The sequence below is a fragment of the Mesocricetus auratus genome, unplaced genomic scaffold, assembly GCF_017639785.1.
Source record: "Mesocricetus auratus isolate SY011 unplaced genomic scaffold, BCM_Maur_2.0 Super-Scaffold_100004, whole genome shotgun sequence".
Lineage (NCBI taxonomy): Eukaryota > Metazoa > Chordata > Mammalia > Rodentia > Cricetidae > Mesocricetus > Mesocricetus auratus.
In genome coordinates, this window is record NW_024429189.1 from 24,199,039 (window position 1) to 24,215,833 (window position 16,795).

The following is a 16,795-nucleotide window of genomic DNA, read 5'->3' on the forward strand; positions in this document are numbered from 1 at the left end:
CGATAGAATTTTAGAAAATTAATGTTGTAATACACTGCAGGTATTAGCTAAATGCAAGTGGCTCTCTTAAGGATCCCAGTTGAGAGATAAATATATTCTTCACTCCTCTACACAAACCACTGAGCTTACATTCTACACATGCAGTTTGAATTAATTAGGGCTTAGAAAAAGACATCCCCTGGGGAAGTCTCTCCTGAACAGCTTCACTAAGGAGTGCCAACTTATCTATGCTTACTTCAGGATAGTCAAAATCACACACACACACACACACACACACACACACACACACACACACATACAACACACACACTCAGAGAGAGAGAGAGAGAGAGAGAGAGAGAGAGAGAGAGAGAGAGAGAGCAGCAGACATACACACAGATATACAGACACACAGGCACACAGAGAGAAAGAGACAAAAACAGAAAAAGACAGAGATACACACAGACAGACAAAGAAGGAGAGAGAGAAGGGGAGACAGAATGCTTTAAGAAATAAATTATATCTTCCAAAAAGCCTAATTTTTTGCTAAACGATTTTCTCCCTTTTTTATTTTACTACATTTTTCTTCAAATTTGTGTATTTTATCTTATACTTTATACTTCTGGATGTTTATTGACTGATCTCAAAATACCAGCAGCATTCAAAACACCTAAAGAGAGCCCTCAGAGGGTGCAAAGTCTAACTAACTTAAGGTATACAAGGACAATGTGTTAACAGGAAAGAATGGCAGCAGAGAACAAAGGGTGGGATTATGTTATTTTAATTTTGTCACATTTCTCCATCAGTGTTTTCATCTACAAAGTGAAGCAATTGACATATGATATATGAACAATCATCAATCTGAGAAATTTTTATCTTAAACAGCACTCCAAAGAATGAAACAGGAGACATTTTATAAAACAGAAACTAAATCTAAAAATCACAATTTACATAATAAAGCTAATTCCTTTGTGGTATGGACTGTTCGAATACATACTGAATGTTTTGTATTTATTGAAAATTTATTTTTCAAGTTCAAATTTATGGAAATTTGTAGATAAAACAAAATTAATATATGTTTATTTGATGTTTATCTAAGAGAGAGAGAGAAACTTCAGGCAATACAAAACCAGCAGAGGGCGCCCAGCTCCCGAGATGTTTGCTGAAGGCATCTTGCAGGAATTAACAAATCTCTATCCTTTCTATCCTTTGCAGCTTTGCTGTTAGAACCAAGTTTATCTTCTGCTGCTAAGGCTAGAGATTTAAGAGGAAACAGGACAATAAAGGATATAAATTATAAAGGAGATATATGTGTGTATGTGTTGTATATGTGTATATCAGGATTTTAAACATTATTTCAAAATTACAGACTCATTATTTCATACTGTGCAATAAAAACATTAAAATAAGGAAGAATAGAGCATTCTTATAACTCATTAAAATTAGAACAAATGATATATTTATATGAAATACAAAAATTGCTTACCTTCTCTGAAATAAATCTCTGGAGAATGAAGGGAACTGAGGTTGGGAAGAAATGCCCACTTATGTATATTTTATTCCTTTAAGGGCATCACTTCAGGCAAAGGAGTCCATCTGACCTCAATAATATATCCTAATATTAGGAAATATACCTAGTCACAGTATAAACATGTCACCCTCTAAAGATGAATCTAAACAGAAGACGATAACAAAGACATGATGCTGTGGGAAAACGTAACTGTCAGCTGTTAACTATTTTTGGTTGTTCCAAGTAATTTAAAGCCTAAATTGCATGCTTCGCCATAGAGATGTGGCTTAGCAACACAGCATTTGCCTAGTGCACTGGTTCTTCCTGTGGTTGTAATACCAACCATAAAATTATTTTTGTTATTTCATAACTGTACTTTTGCTACTGATATGAAGAGTAATGTATTTTTGAGAAGGAGGTTTGCCTTTGTGTTTTTGACCACAGATTGAGAACCACTGGCCTAGTATTCCAGATAACTTGGATCCAATTTTCAGTACTGTAATAATGGGTAGATGGATGGATGATTGGATGGGTGGTTAGATGGATAAATTTAGACTCCTATGTAAAGGGTTGAAGGACAGTTTGGGAAAATGATTCCATGCCTTTAAGATCCTTTAGCCCATTTCAAGATCATAAGATCTGCCAATTGTCTAGGACCATTAAAACAAATTGTCACAACAAACTGTCTTAAAACAACAGAATATTATTCTGGAGACTGAAGGCTGAAATCAAAGTGCCAAACATACCTCATGCCTCAGAGAATGTGCTGATAATAATTTATTCCCTTAACCATTTGCTGTAGCTTCAGTCCTGGGTGTGCTTTTTAAATTTGCTTTGTTAATTTCCATGGGTAATGCAAACAAATGCCCAGTCACTGCAAAAGGCATTAGTTACTGACCAAAGTGTGACTATGACAAATCCAACTTGGGGAAACCAGTTAGTTTTATTTGACGGTTGCAACAGTGCCAAACAACTGTGCTACTGTAAAGTCCCACTTAATCGTGGATGGTGACCTCATAGGAGATGCATCATGGAATCCCACTTTGAAGCAATCCTTCAGATCACAGCTTGGGGAGGGTGTTAGAGCTGGAATCCCAGGCAGGCATCTTCAGACACTTCTTATAAAGAGCCTATAGCTTCATTGCTAATGACATATACTTGGTTATTACTGTTTTGTTCTACTTTAGTTGCTATGGCTACAGAAACAAAATATGAGAGGGCATCTTTTTATGAAACTGGGGAAAAGTTCAATAAAACAGTCACTGCAGGCTCTGCTTCAGCTTCCCAAGGCTTGCTTTCCCTTTATCTTCTAAAGACACCAGTCATTTTGGATTAAGGGCCCCTCTAACACTGATATAATGACAACCAATTACAAGTTTAATGAACACATTTCTAAAAGAGATTTATACTCTAAAGAATAGAATATTAAAGCTACATGTTATTTTAGAGGACACATTCCGTGCATATCAGGAGACAAAGGAATGTGGATAGAACAATATGATTTTATAGGAAGGAGGCAGTTGCTCTCCCTATAAGGAGACAACTAATGATTGGGGCAGCTTTGCAGGGGTGGAAAACATGTAGCACCATAGAACCACCCATTGTGAAAGACTTGACTTACCTTCCTTGTAAGCCCTGTGGTGAGAGACATCAATGATGGAAGCACGAAAAAGCCTCAAGCATACCCTGAGCATGGAGATTTGAATCTGCCAGACAAGTAAAGAGGAAGCTGCTACAACAAGAAAGTTTGAATAAGAATATTGACTGACCTAGGCCCCCTGCATATATGTGAGAGTTGTGCAGCTTGATCTTCTTATGGAACTCCTAGAGAGCAGGGGATGTCTCTGAATCTTTTACCTGATTTTGGGACCCCATTCCTCATAATAGGTTGCCTTGCCCAGTCTTAATACAAAACGAGGTGCTTAGTCTTACTACAATTTGACATGTCATGTTTTTTTTTTTAATATGCATGGGAGGCCTGCACTTTTTTTTAGTAGAAACAGAGGAGGACATGTCGGCAGTCAGAGAGGAAGTGGGGAGGAAGGCTAGGAGGGAGCAGGAAGGAGAAACTGTAGTGAGATGTAAAATAAATAAATAAGTAAATAAATAAATATTGTCCAACATGAGAATTGAGACTAGGCAGAGGTAATGGCCAGCAGAGGGCTTCCAAGGAAAGTTACATTTCCTACTTAAGCCTGACAACTTAAAGTGAACTCAGTTTTAAAAATGAAAATAAATTTTGATGCCACATCATTCAGCATTTGGACTAAGATATCTAAATAACACAATCTAAACTTTAGATTATCAAACCTTAGCAAATAAGTTGTTGTTTTTATGAGCATTATTTTAGTATTCTCAGTATGATTTCCCTTGAGAGTAGACGACGATAGGTTCTCTTTCTATATTTATGTTAAGATTAAAAGATATTTGGGCTGAAATGTGCCCACATATGTGTATTGAATTCCAATATCAGATATTGTGCCTACATTTGGAAATTTGACTTTTTTAATGTTTTTCCATTTGATAAATTGAAATGCACTTTTAAAAGTATAAAGGTTACTGTACAGTGAATGAAAGTGAGAATTTAATAAGGTGGTATATGTGAAGCATAGTTCATAGACTTTCTTACAGAGATAGGGATTCCATTACTGTTAAGTTGTTCCTGTTTGATCCTGTCTGATGGAAGAAAGGTCAGACAGATAATTGGCTCTTAGTCCTCTTTAGCTTAATTAAAATGAATGAATTTCAGCTCAATCAGTATTAAAGTCAATTTAGCTAAGAAAACTGACACATGCTAAGTCAGTAGTTTCTGTAATTCAGTTCTAGTTATAGAAAGTAAAGGTTACCACTGGAGAAGATATTTGATTGAGAAGCAGAAAAGAAGGAAGTCTCCTGTGGCGATATCTTGCTTTTACAAATAAGGCCTCTGGGTAGTTCTGAGAATGGGTTTTGCCATTAGCTAACCATAGAGGTCTGGAGCTCTGTACTGACAGAAAGAGAGATGGCTGGGAGGAAACGGGAAGTGAGATGGCTTGGCACAGACAAGAAGTAAGATGGCTGGGCAGAAACAGGAAATAACATGATGGGTAGAGAGATGATATGAGCAGGAAGAAACAGGAACTCCCTGTCTTATCTGCTGAGATACTAAGGGTGTAAAGTTTCTCTGTCTCTGTAGTTTGCTCCTTCTTATCTCTGATTTCTCAGCATTTTAATCTATATCTGACTCTGGGTTTGTATTATTTAGACAAATTAAGAACTCCTTTTTACAGTCTACTTTTGTAAGTGTGTATTAGAATGTATTATAAAACTTCACTAATGAAGGCAATCTATCTCTTAATGAAGGGAATCTATCTCAATCACCAACATGTGTGATAGAGAAAAGGTAGTTTTGTTGTTCTTTAGGTTGGAGATAGTGTGTCTTACAGTATGGTTCAACATAGTCAGTGATTTCCTAGGCAAAGATACTCAAGATTGTCCCACAAGTCATAAGCATGTTTGAAGTGTAGACTGTGAAGGTGTCAAGAAAATCTACCACCAGAAATGAGCACCTTTCCTTTAGGTATTTGAGCAGTAGACATGGCCTAAGCATGGAAAAACAACTGTAAATTGTAGACTCCAGGCAGATTATCAAAGCAGAGATCTTCTACATCATATTCACAGCCTGAGAAATTGCCCCAGGTCTGGAACAGTACTAAATACTGTTACTGGAGGCATGCTGTATAGCGCAACTCTGGCAGGTATGTCATGTATTGCTTCATTATACTCAAAGTAAGTTTCATGGGTCCATAACCACAAGGGATACTTCAAAAGCAGAAAATGACAGCCATGTATCAATAGAATATAGATACGAAGGAAAACCTAATAATCTCCAAATCAAAAATATTAAAGAAATGTATGAACTAATGTCAAGGCTTTTGCTATAATGAGTTAAAATTTCATCCATCACTAGCACTAGAGCCTACTTCTTCAGGATTCCAGCATATACTGATGACCAGCTCAGATATTCAGCTTTGGGGACTGAAAAACTCCTAGAAAATTAAAATTTCCATTGGTAGATAGCCATTGTTGGACGAGCAGGACTATGGCCTGTAAGCCACTCTAATAAATTCCCTTTATGTAACTATATATTTTTTATCTATATCTATGAATTACTTTTACACTAGCATATATATATCAATATAGATATAAATAAAGATATATATACATATATATATGTAATATATATATGTAATATAGATATGAATTCCTTCTATCAGTTCTAGAGCAGCAGTTCTCAATATGTGGTAGATGACTTCTTTGGGAGTTGAATCACCCTTTCACAGGGGCCACCTAAGATCATAGGAAAACATACATATTTACTTGCAATTCATAACAGTAGAAGAATTACACTTGTGAAATGAGCAACAAAATAATTTTTGGTTGGAAGTCACCACAACATGAGGAACTATATTAAAGGGCTATAATGTTAGGAAGTTGGGAACCACTACTCTAGAGAACCCTGAATTACATTAGGCTCTTACCTCAAATTCTGGGAAGCAACCAAAGGCAATAGTGATAGTTTATATTGTTTTGGGAGACTTTTCAATAACTCTGGCCAACGACATGAAGGGAAGGTTCCATGCCTTGCTTTTAGGCTTTTGTTTGATATTCTATGATTTTGAAGGGAGCCATTATTATTAAATGTAGTGTAACTGTGTGTGTGTGTTCACGTGCACACATGTATCTAAGCAATGTTTGTTAAGTAGCATGCTTCCCTACATTTTCATACATCTTTAATGTTAGACAATTTCCCTTCCTCTTTCTTCCTCTGTATTATACTTCCTTCCCTCATCCCCAGTTAAAGTATTACCATTTTCTTTTTTTTCCCCATCATAACACCTGTGTCCTACTTATCTCTCTGGCTACTTCTTCCCTGAGATTTAGGGACTTCTTTTGCAGTACCATTGAAGAAATGAAATGTCAATTTTTAGAACATTTTGTAATATTGACCTAGTGCTATGAAAAGTAAGATAAATTTTCCCAACACTCTATTCACATTAATTTCATTAATGAATTTTCCAATTATTGTATTCTAATTATAAAATACTTTTCTTGATTATTTTTTCCTGTTGGTTACTTATTGCTCTTTCATAAATAGTATGGACATGAAAAAGTAAGAAAGATAGATTTTTTTCTATTAATTTATTGTTTGCCTAAGAGTGGAATTGCTGGGTCTTGTGGTAGATTGATTCCCATTTTCCTGAGGAATCTCCATACTGATTTCCATAGTGGCTGTACGATTTAGCACTCCCACCAACAGTGGAGGAGTGTTCCCCTCTCTCCACATCCTCTCCAGCATAAATTGTCTTCGGTGTTTTTGATTTTAGCCATTCTGACAGGAGTAAAATGGTATCTCAAAGTTGTTTTGATTTGCATTTCTCTAATGGCTAAGGATGTTGAGCACATTCTTAAGTGTCTCTTGGCCATTTTAACCTCCTCTATTGAGAATTCTCTAGTTCTGTACCCCACCTTTTAATTGGATCCTTTGGTGTTTTGGAGAATTGCTTCTTGAGTTCTTTGTAAATTTTGGAGTTTAGCCCTCTGTCAGATGTGGGGTTAGTGACTATATTTTCCGATTCTGTGGACTGCCTTTTTGTCTTGTTGATTGTGTCCTTTGCCTTACAGAAGCTTCTTAGTTTCAGGAGGTTCCATTTGTTAATTGTCGATCTCAGTGTCTGTGCCACTGGTGTTATGTTCAGGAAGTGGTCTCCTGTACCAACTGGTAGAAGAGTATCTCCCACTTTCTTTTCTAAGAGTTTCAGTGTGGTTGGATTTATGTTAATATCTTTGATTCATTTGGTCTTATGCAGGTTCCTCATTTGGAAAAAAGAAATTTATTTTTGAATTTTATACATAAAATGTATATATATAAGTATATATATAATTAAATGAACATCCATACTTTTCAAGTATTAATATTTCTAAGTGAACGTATAACCTTTCTGAAGAATTTTTATTTCATCTGGTGGATGTTAAGAGTATTTTAGAATCATCATAGACATTGAATGTTTCCCACACTTTAGGCAATTTTTCAGTTCTGTACAGACAGCTGTTTTTACATCTTAATAATTTTAAATTATCTTTTAAAAACTTAACACATTTATATAAACTGTTTTGATCATATTCTGCCCCTATTTACCTCTCCTGTCTTATCTACCTCATAGTCCTCTGGAACCACTGTTTTTCCCAACACATCCCCTGTGTTTTACTTAGTTTTTTATTATAAAATTTAACAGAGTTTCAATAAGACTAATTTTCATATGCATGATCATGAGGTTATTAATACATCAAGGACAATTTGCCAGTGGGTATAGCAGTTAAGAAAAATAAGCCTCCTTCAGTGATCATTAACTACAAATAGCTGGGGGGTCTCATTTGTCCTCACTGAAATCATTCTGTAACAATGATGGGGTTTATTTTGTGCAGAATTTGTATAGGCAACCATAGCTGCTTTGAGTTCATGAATGCAATAATAATTTTGCATCAATACCACAGTATTCACATCATCTATTCATATCCTGCACATTGCATTCTTTCTGTGTCCTTTTTCATGATGTTCCCCGAATCTTTGGGGAGAAGAGACAGACTACAGTGGTCGTTTTCTAACTATGCACAGACTAATCCCTTATTCACCGATCGTTTATTGGCTCTGGGCATCTTCATTAAATGGTTATCATCACAGCAAGAAGCATCTCTGGATAAGGAGGAGAACACAATCTATGGGTATAAACATAACTATTTAAAAAACAGTTTTACAATCTATCCATGTACTAAAACAGTAATGGGTTTCTCCTTGGGGGTAATGAGCTTCTGAGAAATTTTGGCTAGATTTGACTCCACCTATAGAGTGTACCATGAATTCTAATTGGTCTTAATAATAAAAGAGTCAGGTATAGAGGTAAATACTAAAAATTCAGAGAAGCACAGCAGCCAGGAACTTCTTACCTCTTGTGAATCCTAAACCCGAATGGAAGATCCTCTCTCTAGGAACTCTCAGACTGAATACTAGGAGTGCCTGTCTCTCTGCCCAGCCATATCACTCCTGTTTCCTTTTCCCTAGTGCTGGAATTAAAGGTCTGCTGCGCCTGTTGTGCAGCCTGTATCCAAGAATGTGGCGAGGATTGATGACACAGGGACCAATTGTTTGCGTTAAGAAAACTTTTATGCTCCCCAAATCAAGTTAGGAGAACTTCCCAAGAAAAACGCTTCCCTTCAGAAAAAAAACTTCTGCCATCCAAACACGCACAAATCCCCAACAGAACTCTCCCACACCTCTCACAGCTCTCTCAGACCTCTCACCCTCCTGGCTGGTGGTTAAATCTCAGGCACCAGAATGGGGGGGGGGCGGGCAGCAGGGAGCAGGAAGAAGCAGCTAGCCTTGGGGGGGATCAAAGTCAATGAGAGCCCTTATAGCCCTGATCAGGAGCTTATGGCACTGGATTGTTTTCAGTAAACATGTTATCTGGCAGCTGCCTGCTCCTAGGCTGATGGAGGGGTGGGTTTCAAGCCAGGGTCTGTGATCCCCACAAAGGTGTGTGATCCCAAGTGCTGGGATCAAAGGTGTGAGGTCTGTTTCTGTTTTAGACTGAATCAATCAATGTGTATCCCAGTAACCCAGACTGGACTTGAACTCACAGAGATCCCTCTGCCTGTCAAGCGCTGGAATTAAAGGTGTGCACCACAACTGCCTGGCCTCTGTGTGTAAATAGTGATAACCCTTAAGCAATAGGGTCTTATTATGAAGTTCTGGTGGGCAACCAAAAGTAACTACAATATCCTGTATTGAGGACACTTCTGAGGCACGCATGCTCTCTTTGTCTCTCTTATCCCCCTTCTCTCTGTCTGTTTCTCCTATCTTCTGTTGTTCCTCTTGTTTCATTGTACCAAGTTTCAAGTAGAAGCATTATCTATTAATGCAATTCAATGTGTTTTACTTTAATTAAAAAAATAACCTACATGGTAATGAGTTTCACAAAGAATTTCCATGAATTCTCAATTTTAGTTAGGCCTTCCCAAACCTATTGTCTCCTAATATACAATATTGAAAATATCTTCTAAATTTAATTGTTGCAAAATTCTTTTAGTAGGTAGTAGGGGTTAACCTTAGGCCTCACACTGGTTATTCTGTGATCCATCACTGAGCTTCATTCTCCCGCTGTGAAATCTTTATAAGCCTGTAGTTTAGATCTCTGAAGATCAATAACGAGCCACACCAAGTATACTGGGAAGGGAAGTCGTACGATACATAGAGAGAGAGAAGTCACGTGAGAAGCCAAGAACTGAGGTCCGCACTCTGCTGGTCTCCAACCTCCAACCCACCCCAAGAGAGAACTCAACACCTCCTTCCTTGACATTTATCCCTGCCTTCCACCACTTACCTAAATGGGCGTGGTCAGTGCTGGGTGTGCATGAGATCTCTACCTACAGAGTTCCAGCTTGTTTCAGTTCTTACAGAGTTGATCTCAGAATTTCTGGGAAAACCCAAGCCTTGGAGATGACCTTACTAATTGTAGTCCCTCTGACATTCAAATTAAAAGGAGAACCCACAGAATACTCAACTTTGCTGATCATAGCTGAAAAGAAGAGAGCTAATTTTACATTTATGCTCATAACAGTTCTCTATTTGAATTCACAGTGAGTCAATGATCTGCCTTGATATATTGGTTTTTCGAGACAGGGTTTCTCTGTGGCTTTGGAGGGTGCCCTGTAAATAACTCTTGTAGACCAGGCTGGTCTCAAACTCACAAAGATCAGCCTGCCTCTGCCTTCCGAGTATTGTGATTAAAGGCGAGCGCCACTACCGTCAGGCTCATTTTCTGGGTATTTTGAAAAGAAGTAATGTTGTCAAGATTAGCCAAAATCATAGAAAATAATCGTAGTAGAATGCAAGGCTATTGCTATTAAAACCTTGAAAAGAAAATTATCTCATATTTATAAACCTGCTGACTACATTAATATAATTTAAAAGATGTACTTAAAGTTTGAAGAAAAAAATGACCATCTAGATTTAGACAAGTAGTGAGAAGTAGAGGACAATCCTTGTGGAATTTGTTGTCTGGAATTTCAATATTAACTGACACATGTGTGCTCGATTAAACATGTATCACATAGGAAATGCAAGGACAGCTCATAAGCAATTACTAATGTCACTTATTAAATCAAAGCTCCACTATAGCCTTTAAAGGAAGGTGACATTCTCGTATGTTGCTGTTGAGTAAAGTAACAGAAACATGATGCTGCTTTTGTAGAATAAACAGAGAGGATTTGAACCTTGTGGATATGCTATGAAAATGCCCATGGACAGATTTCCTAAACAGTGTGTTTTGTAAACTAGATATTATTTTATAAGCTGGATTCTCTATTTTCAGGTATTTTCTTATACTGCTGACAAAGAAATTCGAACTGATGACTTGTGCTTGGATGTATCCAGACTCAATGGACCTGTAATCATGCTAAAATGCCATCATATGAGAGGAAATCAGTTATGGGAATATGATGCGGAGGTATGATGTTATCTATTACTTACTTATCACTAAATACTTAAGCTCGGTTAGTCCTTCCAAACACAAAGCCAATGAAGGACTGAATTTTAACATACATAATTATTTTTAGATGATATTAAGGTGGCATAGCATATAAATGGAATTTTGACAAGCCAATCCATTGCTATAACATCATTTTATGTGGTAAATGTTGTTTATCTTCATGTATATTTCCAATGTAAATCTAGCAAGTTAAGCTTCCATGAGATGTAAGTGTAAATATCTGTATACAGGAAAATATTGAAATTTGTTCGTATTTTAAAATCTATTTTGTTATAGTATTTGATGTTTTTAATTCTCAATTTTAAAAAACCTGATGATATAACCAAGATGTGTTTTTTTCTTGGAAAGAGTATTACAAGGGAGCAGGGTAATGAAATCAAAACAAACAGAACATACTGAGGATTTCCCTGGGCCATGCGCAAAAATTAGTTCAGCCATAAGATGGAGCTAATAAAAAAGAAATATGTTCTTTTCCAAAGGCTAAGCCTCAGAAACACCTTTTTTCTTTCAAATCTCTTGGGTTAGTTGGATGAATTTGTCATTAGGTCACATGTTAGACATTATCAAATGACAACTGATACACTCACAAGAAGACAAACTTTATTCTTATGATATAAAATATAATGGAGGTAAACATACTGTATAGGAGCAGTGTTACACAAAGCCTAGTATTTCTCAGCATCTCTGCTACCCTTGCTATAATAACAAGATCTTGTCTTAAAATATGTTTTGAGTACCATGCTAAACTCCATTACTTTGTGGACTGGTATGCTGTACAGAAAAAAACAATCAGTTCTTACAAGATTAGAAATAGGTGTGCAAGGATAATTTGAGGCCTAAATTTTGCATATTGCCAGACTCTAAAGACACCAAATATTTTCTGAGACAAACATCAATCTTAATACATGAAAGAGAGGCATGGCCTTGCCTCAATCTATTGTGCCAGACTATGTTGACTCCTCATGGGAGCCCTTACCTGTAAGGAGGAGTGGGCAATGGTTGGGCTTGGGTAGACATGAGGGGTGTAGGAGAAGATGGGGTGGTGAGAGCGGTGGAAGGGAAACTGTGGTTGAACTGTGGTTGGAATGTAAAATGAAATAATTTTTTTTAAATGGGAAAAAAGACAAACATCTTGAAGCCTCCTGTATTGCATATTTGTGCTCTCTGCTGACAGACATATTTCCGTCTTTATTTGGCCACCTTTTTGCTTTCCTGAGCATGAATTATTATCACAATGTAGCTGTCATTCATCACCACCCTTTGTGCTATATCTCCTGAAGATAATTGCTCTACTAAAAACAAGTGTGGAATCTCAACTTTGAATCCTATTCTACCTCCTCCGTGAGGAAAGGAACAGATAAAAGAAGAATCCTGTAAATATTATTTTTAAAATAAAACATTATGTTGTTGCTATATTGTTCTGGAATCATAAAAATTTATTAGTTTTTTGTTAAAAGCAGTAAAATACAGTGCTTGCATATGAAGAAAGACAAAGGATGATATATTTTATAAGATAAATCTGTGTTGATTTCAGTATAACATTCCAGTCTTTAAAGTTCCCTGAAGCTTTTGGCTAAAGAATAGTTTCTATAGTCACAAGTAAAATTCATCCATTTTGATAATATTGTTGATAATTAAATTTATATCTTGTTTTTTTACCAACAGTAACACTTATATTGAATATTAAGTAATATTTAAAGAAAAACAAAAAACCATAGCTTTACAACTAGGCAGAATTTTTGCATAGACTGTAAATTTTGAGTTATATTAGGCTTTTGGGGTGTCCTAAAATGTTTATAATGTGCTGTCTATTTTAACATTTTTTATCGTAAACAAGTAATCTCATATTAAAAAACAAGTCAACATATAATTTACCACTATGTTTATGCATTAGAAACTTAAATTCTGAAGTTCCACTTACATAATGACACTTCTGCTAAATTAAAGAGATGGTTCAACAGGTAAAGATGCTTGAGGTACAGCCCTGCAGACTGGAGCTCAAGTGCCATAACTCACAGAAAGCTGGAAAGAGAACTGACTCCACAAGTTTGGCCCCAGGCCTTTACACGTGTGTCATTGCACACATGCCCCACATACATATCATGGACGCTACAGGTGTGTGACAGAGCTCATATTTTTGTCTCTCACAGACAACAGAGAATAATAATTTAAATAGTGTGTATCTGAATACTGAGAAACCACTTGAGAAAGGAAAAGTAACGCATTACCATGCTCTACCCTTTACAGATTGTTTTTGAAATTTGATTATGTTTGATGGTAACTGAAAAGGGTACAATGCGGTTAAGAAATTGAAATGCTTCGGATGGCTTTCTTTCTTCTAAGTATTACATTTAAGGACCTATCTTCCCACAGCATATTTTGATAGCTGCTATAACCAATGACTCTAGATAGCTCACAAAATCTCATGGGACTTGTTAGAAGTCTAGAATCTGAGGTATGATGTTTAAATACCTCAGTTTCCTGTTTTGATTTTTCTTTTATTTCAGTTTAAGCTAGTCTTTGGATAGTGATAAATAGCATCTCTATTTTGGGGGGGGCGTGCTTATTTTGATTTTATGTATATCAGTGTTTGCACATGGAATCAAAAAGAGAGCCACACATCTCCGGGGACTGGAGTTACAGAGATCTGTGACCTGCTATATGCGTGTTGGAAATTGAATATGGTTCACCTTCAAGAACAGCCGTCTCTCAAGTATTCTGTTTTTAGGCTGTTGCAACCAATGCAAACTTAGGAAAGGACAAAAAATACTTTGGAAAATGCAAGGCATTCAAGGGACCCAAGAGAAGAAAACAAAATAAAACAAAACAAAAAGGATGAGAGATGCCTAAATGTGAAGGAGTCCTTGTTCAGTGGCTCTGTTCTCACATTCCAAAACGGGAAGGTAATAAGTGCCGCCTTCTACCTTTTTAAATTCAGTCCTTTGTCATTTGCCAGCAAGGGTAAATTTTCTCTTCTTTGAGAAACCTCTGAGTTGGTGCAGTTTTGAGTAAGAATAAAAACTGGTGGAGTTGACAAAATTACAGTGCTGAAACAAACCTTAAACTCCTCTCCTTTGAGCTTTGTCAGGACAAACCTGAAGCACAAAGATTACCCTGCTAGGAGCAGAGCTAGGCGTTACGTCCTAATAAAGTTTTCAAAGAAAGCTAGTTACTAGTCCAATTGTGAATCTCACAGTGTGAAGTGGTGAAATATTCCATCACCTTCCCTGCCACACTCCTTTCTGGCTGAGAAAAGAAAGACTCATCAATAGGAGCACGTAGAACCTTCAAAACATGCTGAATGAACACTGCGTGCCTCTAAGCATGGAGTCTCGCGAGTTGGTTGGTTTGTTATCTGCTTAGGTGAACAAAAGAAAGAAGGAAAGAAGGCTAACTGAAGGCTATGATTTCCCTGTTTGCTTAGGCCATTCTTGCTACAACAGCATAAAAGAGTTATTATTAGCCTCTCTGTTTTTAATAAAGCCATGTCAGTGTATGCTTCAAAGTGTCTGCCAATGAAAACCGACAGTTTTCTCCAATACTAGTTTGCCTCCTGATGCAATTGAAATACTGCAAATAATTAGATGCTTTCAGTGATGGGGATGCGATCAGCAGGGCAGACAGTGGCACCCTGTTGTAAACGTGCTAACAGTCACTTGCAATATCAGATTGTATTCACATATGAATGTCTCCCTTCCTAAATGATAAGAAAGTCCATCTGCAATAAACATGATATATTTAGAGGGACAAATAGCCATACACTTGTGCTATCACAATAATGGCTTAGAAAATTTAGTTAAATATCTTCATAATGCATTTAATATATAAGTTCTCTTCTAATTGAATGGGGCTAAATATCCAATGCCTTTCTGGCTAAAAGATTTGCACTACTTTCTGACTCTGCTGTGTAGGTTTGTAAAGTACATTTTAATTAAAATATAATTATAGCCCTACTCCCTTTTCTCTCCCCAATTACTTCCATGTTTCCTCCCTTCAAATTCCAACACCTTCACTCCCTTTCAAATTGATTATTGATTGTTACTTTTATATATATAGTGAGATACAGATGCACAGATATAGAAATTCAAACTTCTGAGCATGTATAACTCAATGTTTCTTAAACAATACAACATGAATATTATTTGCACTCTTTTATGACTGGAATCTCTGGTTTGATTTGGTGAGAACATGAATGTTTATATCAGCACCCCATGATACACTTGACATAGAATAACAATAAAATTATCCAGGTGTTTCAGTTTCATGCAAATTATGTATCCAGCAAGTTCAAACAAAGAGAAAACATTAAATTGCACATCACTAGGCAGTTAATATTTTTCTTCAAGTTCATGTTTCATCCATTTTATTTTATTTGGATTTGTTTTTATACTGTTTCAACATCATAAGTGGGCTCCGATCTATTCCAAATTTACATTTTCCTGCAGTGTGTGTGCTTAATCACATTTCTGTTTGAACATCCAGGCAGCTATATACAGTGATACAATCTAAATTTAGATCAGAGCACTTCTGCTTAAAAAATGCTATTCCATAAAGAAAAACAGGGGGACCGGGGAGAAAAATGTGATGCTAAAAATAAGTGTTGCTTTTCACATGACTGAGCAAGTTGACTAAGGGAAACACTTATGCATTCTGTGGATAGGAAACAACTGTAGTAGGTAAACACATTGCTTGAACTTACTGGAACCACGGAGACTTATATTAAGTCATTCTTAACCAACCTCTTTTATTTGCTCTTATCAGAAAGCAGGTAAATGGGAATACAATTTCAAGGTAAGTGGCCTATGAGTATAACCCTTCCACATTCCTGTGTAGAAATTCTGGTAAACAATAGCGCAATTTACCTTTTGAAGGTGGAAAACACTAGACTAGTATTACCTTTCCGTGTTCTCAATGACCCACAGCTTTGATTTCTTGCTAGAATCAGCTAATAGTACCTTCAGTAGCCTAGTGTTGCATTTATATCCCCTTCTTTATTGTTTACCTTTGAATTTTAGAAAACTTGTCTTCTGGGTGTGCAGTTTGTATTGTAAGAACGTGTGTGTTCATAATAATAACCAGTTTTTAAATAGCATTTTTTGTACAAGTGTTCTGCTTTTGTTTCATTACCAAAATAATTTTTCCTTGCCTGATTCCAGTTGGCTATAGTAGGAACTGTGCAGTTTGGAGAATTTATTTGTAACTAGTTCTTGATATATCAGATACATATATATTATTACAGAGATCACAAACTTATAAGTTTAGATAATATGATTCAAATTCTACACATAGCAGTGAAGCACAATGCCCTACATCTTAGAACAGAATGATTAAGTGATGCTGTTTTATACAAAAACGATATACCAGCTTTAGACTCACATTATTCTGTAAGTTATCAACATTTTAAATAATCCCATAGAAAGAAGATATCTGTCAGTAAACTGCTCAGGAACGTGTGAGTCAAATTGCTCCAAAATGTGATTTGCAGTGACAGCCTCAAAATGAAATGTTCATTGCAAATTTGACAAAAGAAATACATTTAATGCTCACAGAATTAATAAAAATATTTAGGAATGATTCCCACAATGTAAATGAAAGGAGGATATTTAATTCGATGAATTTAGTCTCATGGACAGACATGTGACATAATCAATAATCATTTTCTGTTGTCATCGAAGATTTACAATAATAAATGCATCTTCCTTTGCTTTCAGATAAAAAAGCT

General features: G+C 36.3%; 1 protein-coding gene across 4 annotated transcripts in view; it reads left to right on the plus strand.

The window, feature by feature from the left end:
* Galnt13 (polypeptide N-acetylgalactosaminyltransferase 13) overlaps positions 1–16,795 on the plus strand; it is a 611,901-nt gene that overhangs the window by 583,927 nt on the left and 11,179 nt on the right. For all 4 annotated transcript variants that reach the window (XM_005068971.4, XM_005068972.4, XM_040745358.1 and 1 more), the window contains one exon: positions 10,897–11,031. In XM_005068971.4, the coding sequence (XP_005069028.1) occupies positions 10,897–11,031 (135 nt within the window). The remainder of the gene's footprint in view (positions 1–10,896; positions 11,032–16,795) is intronic.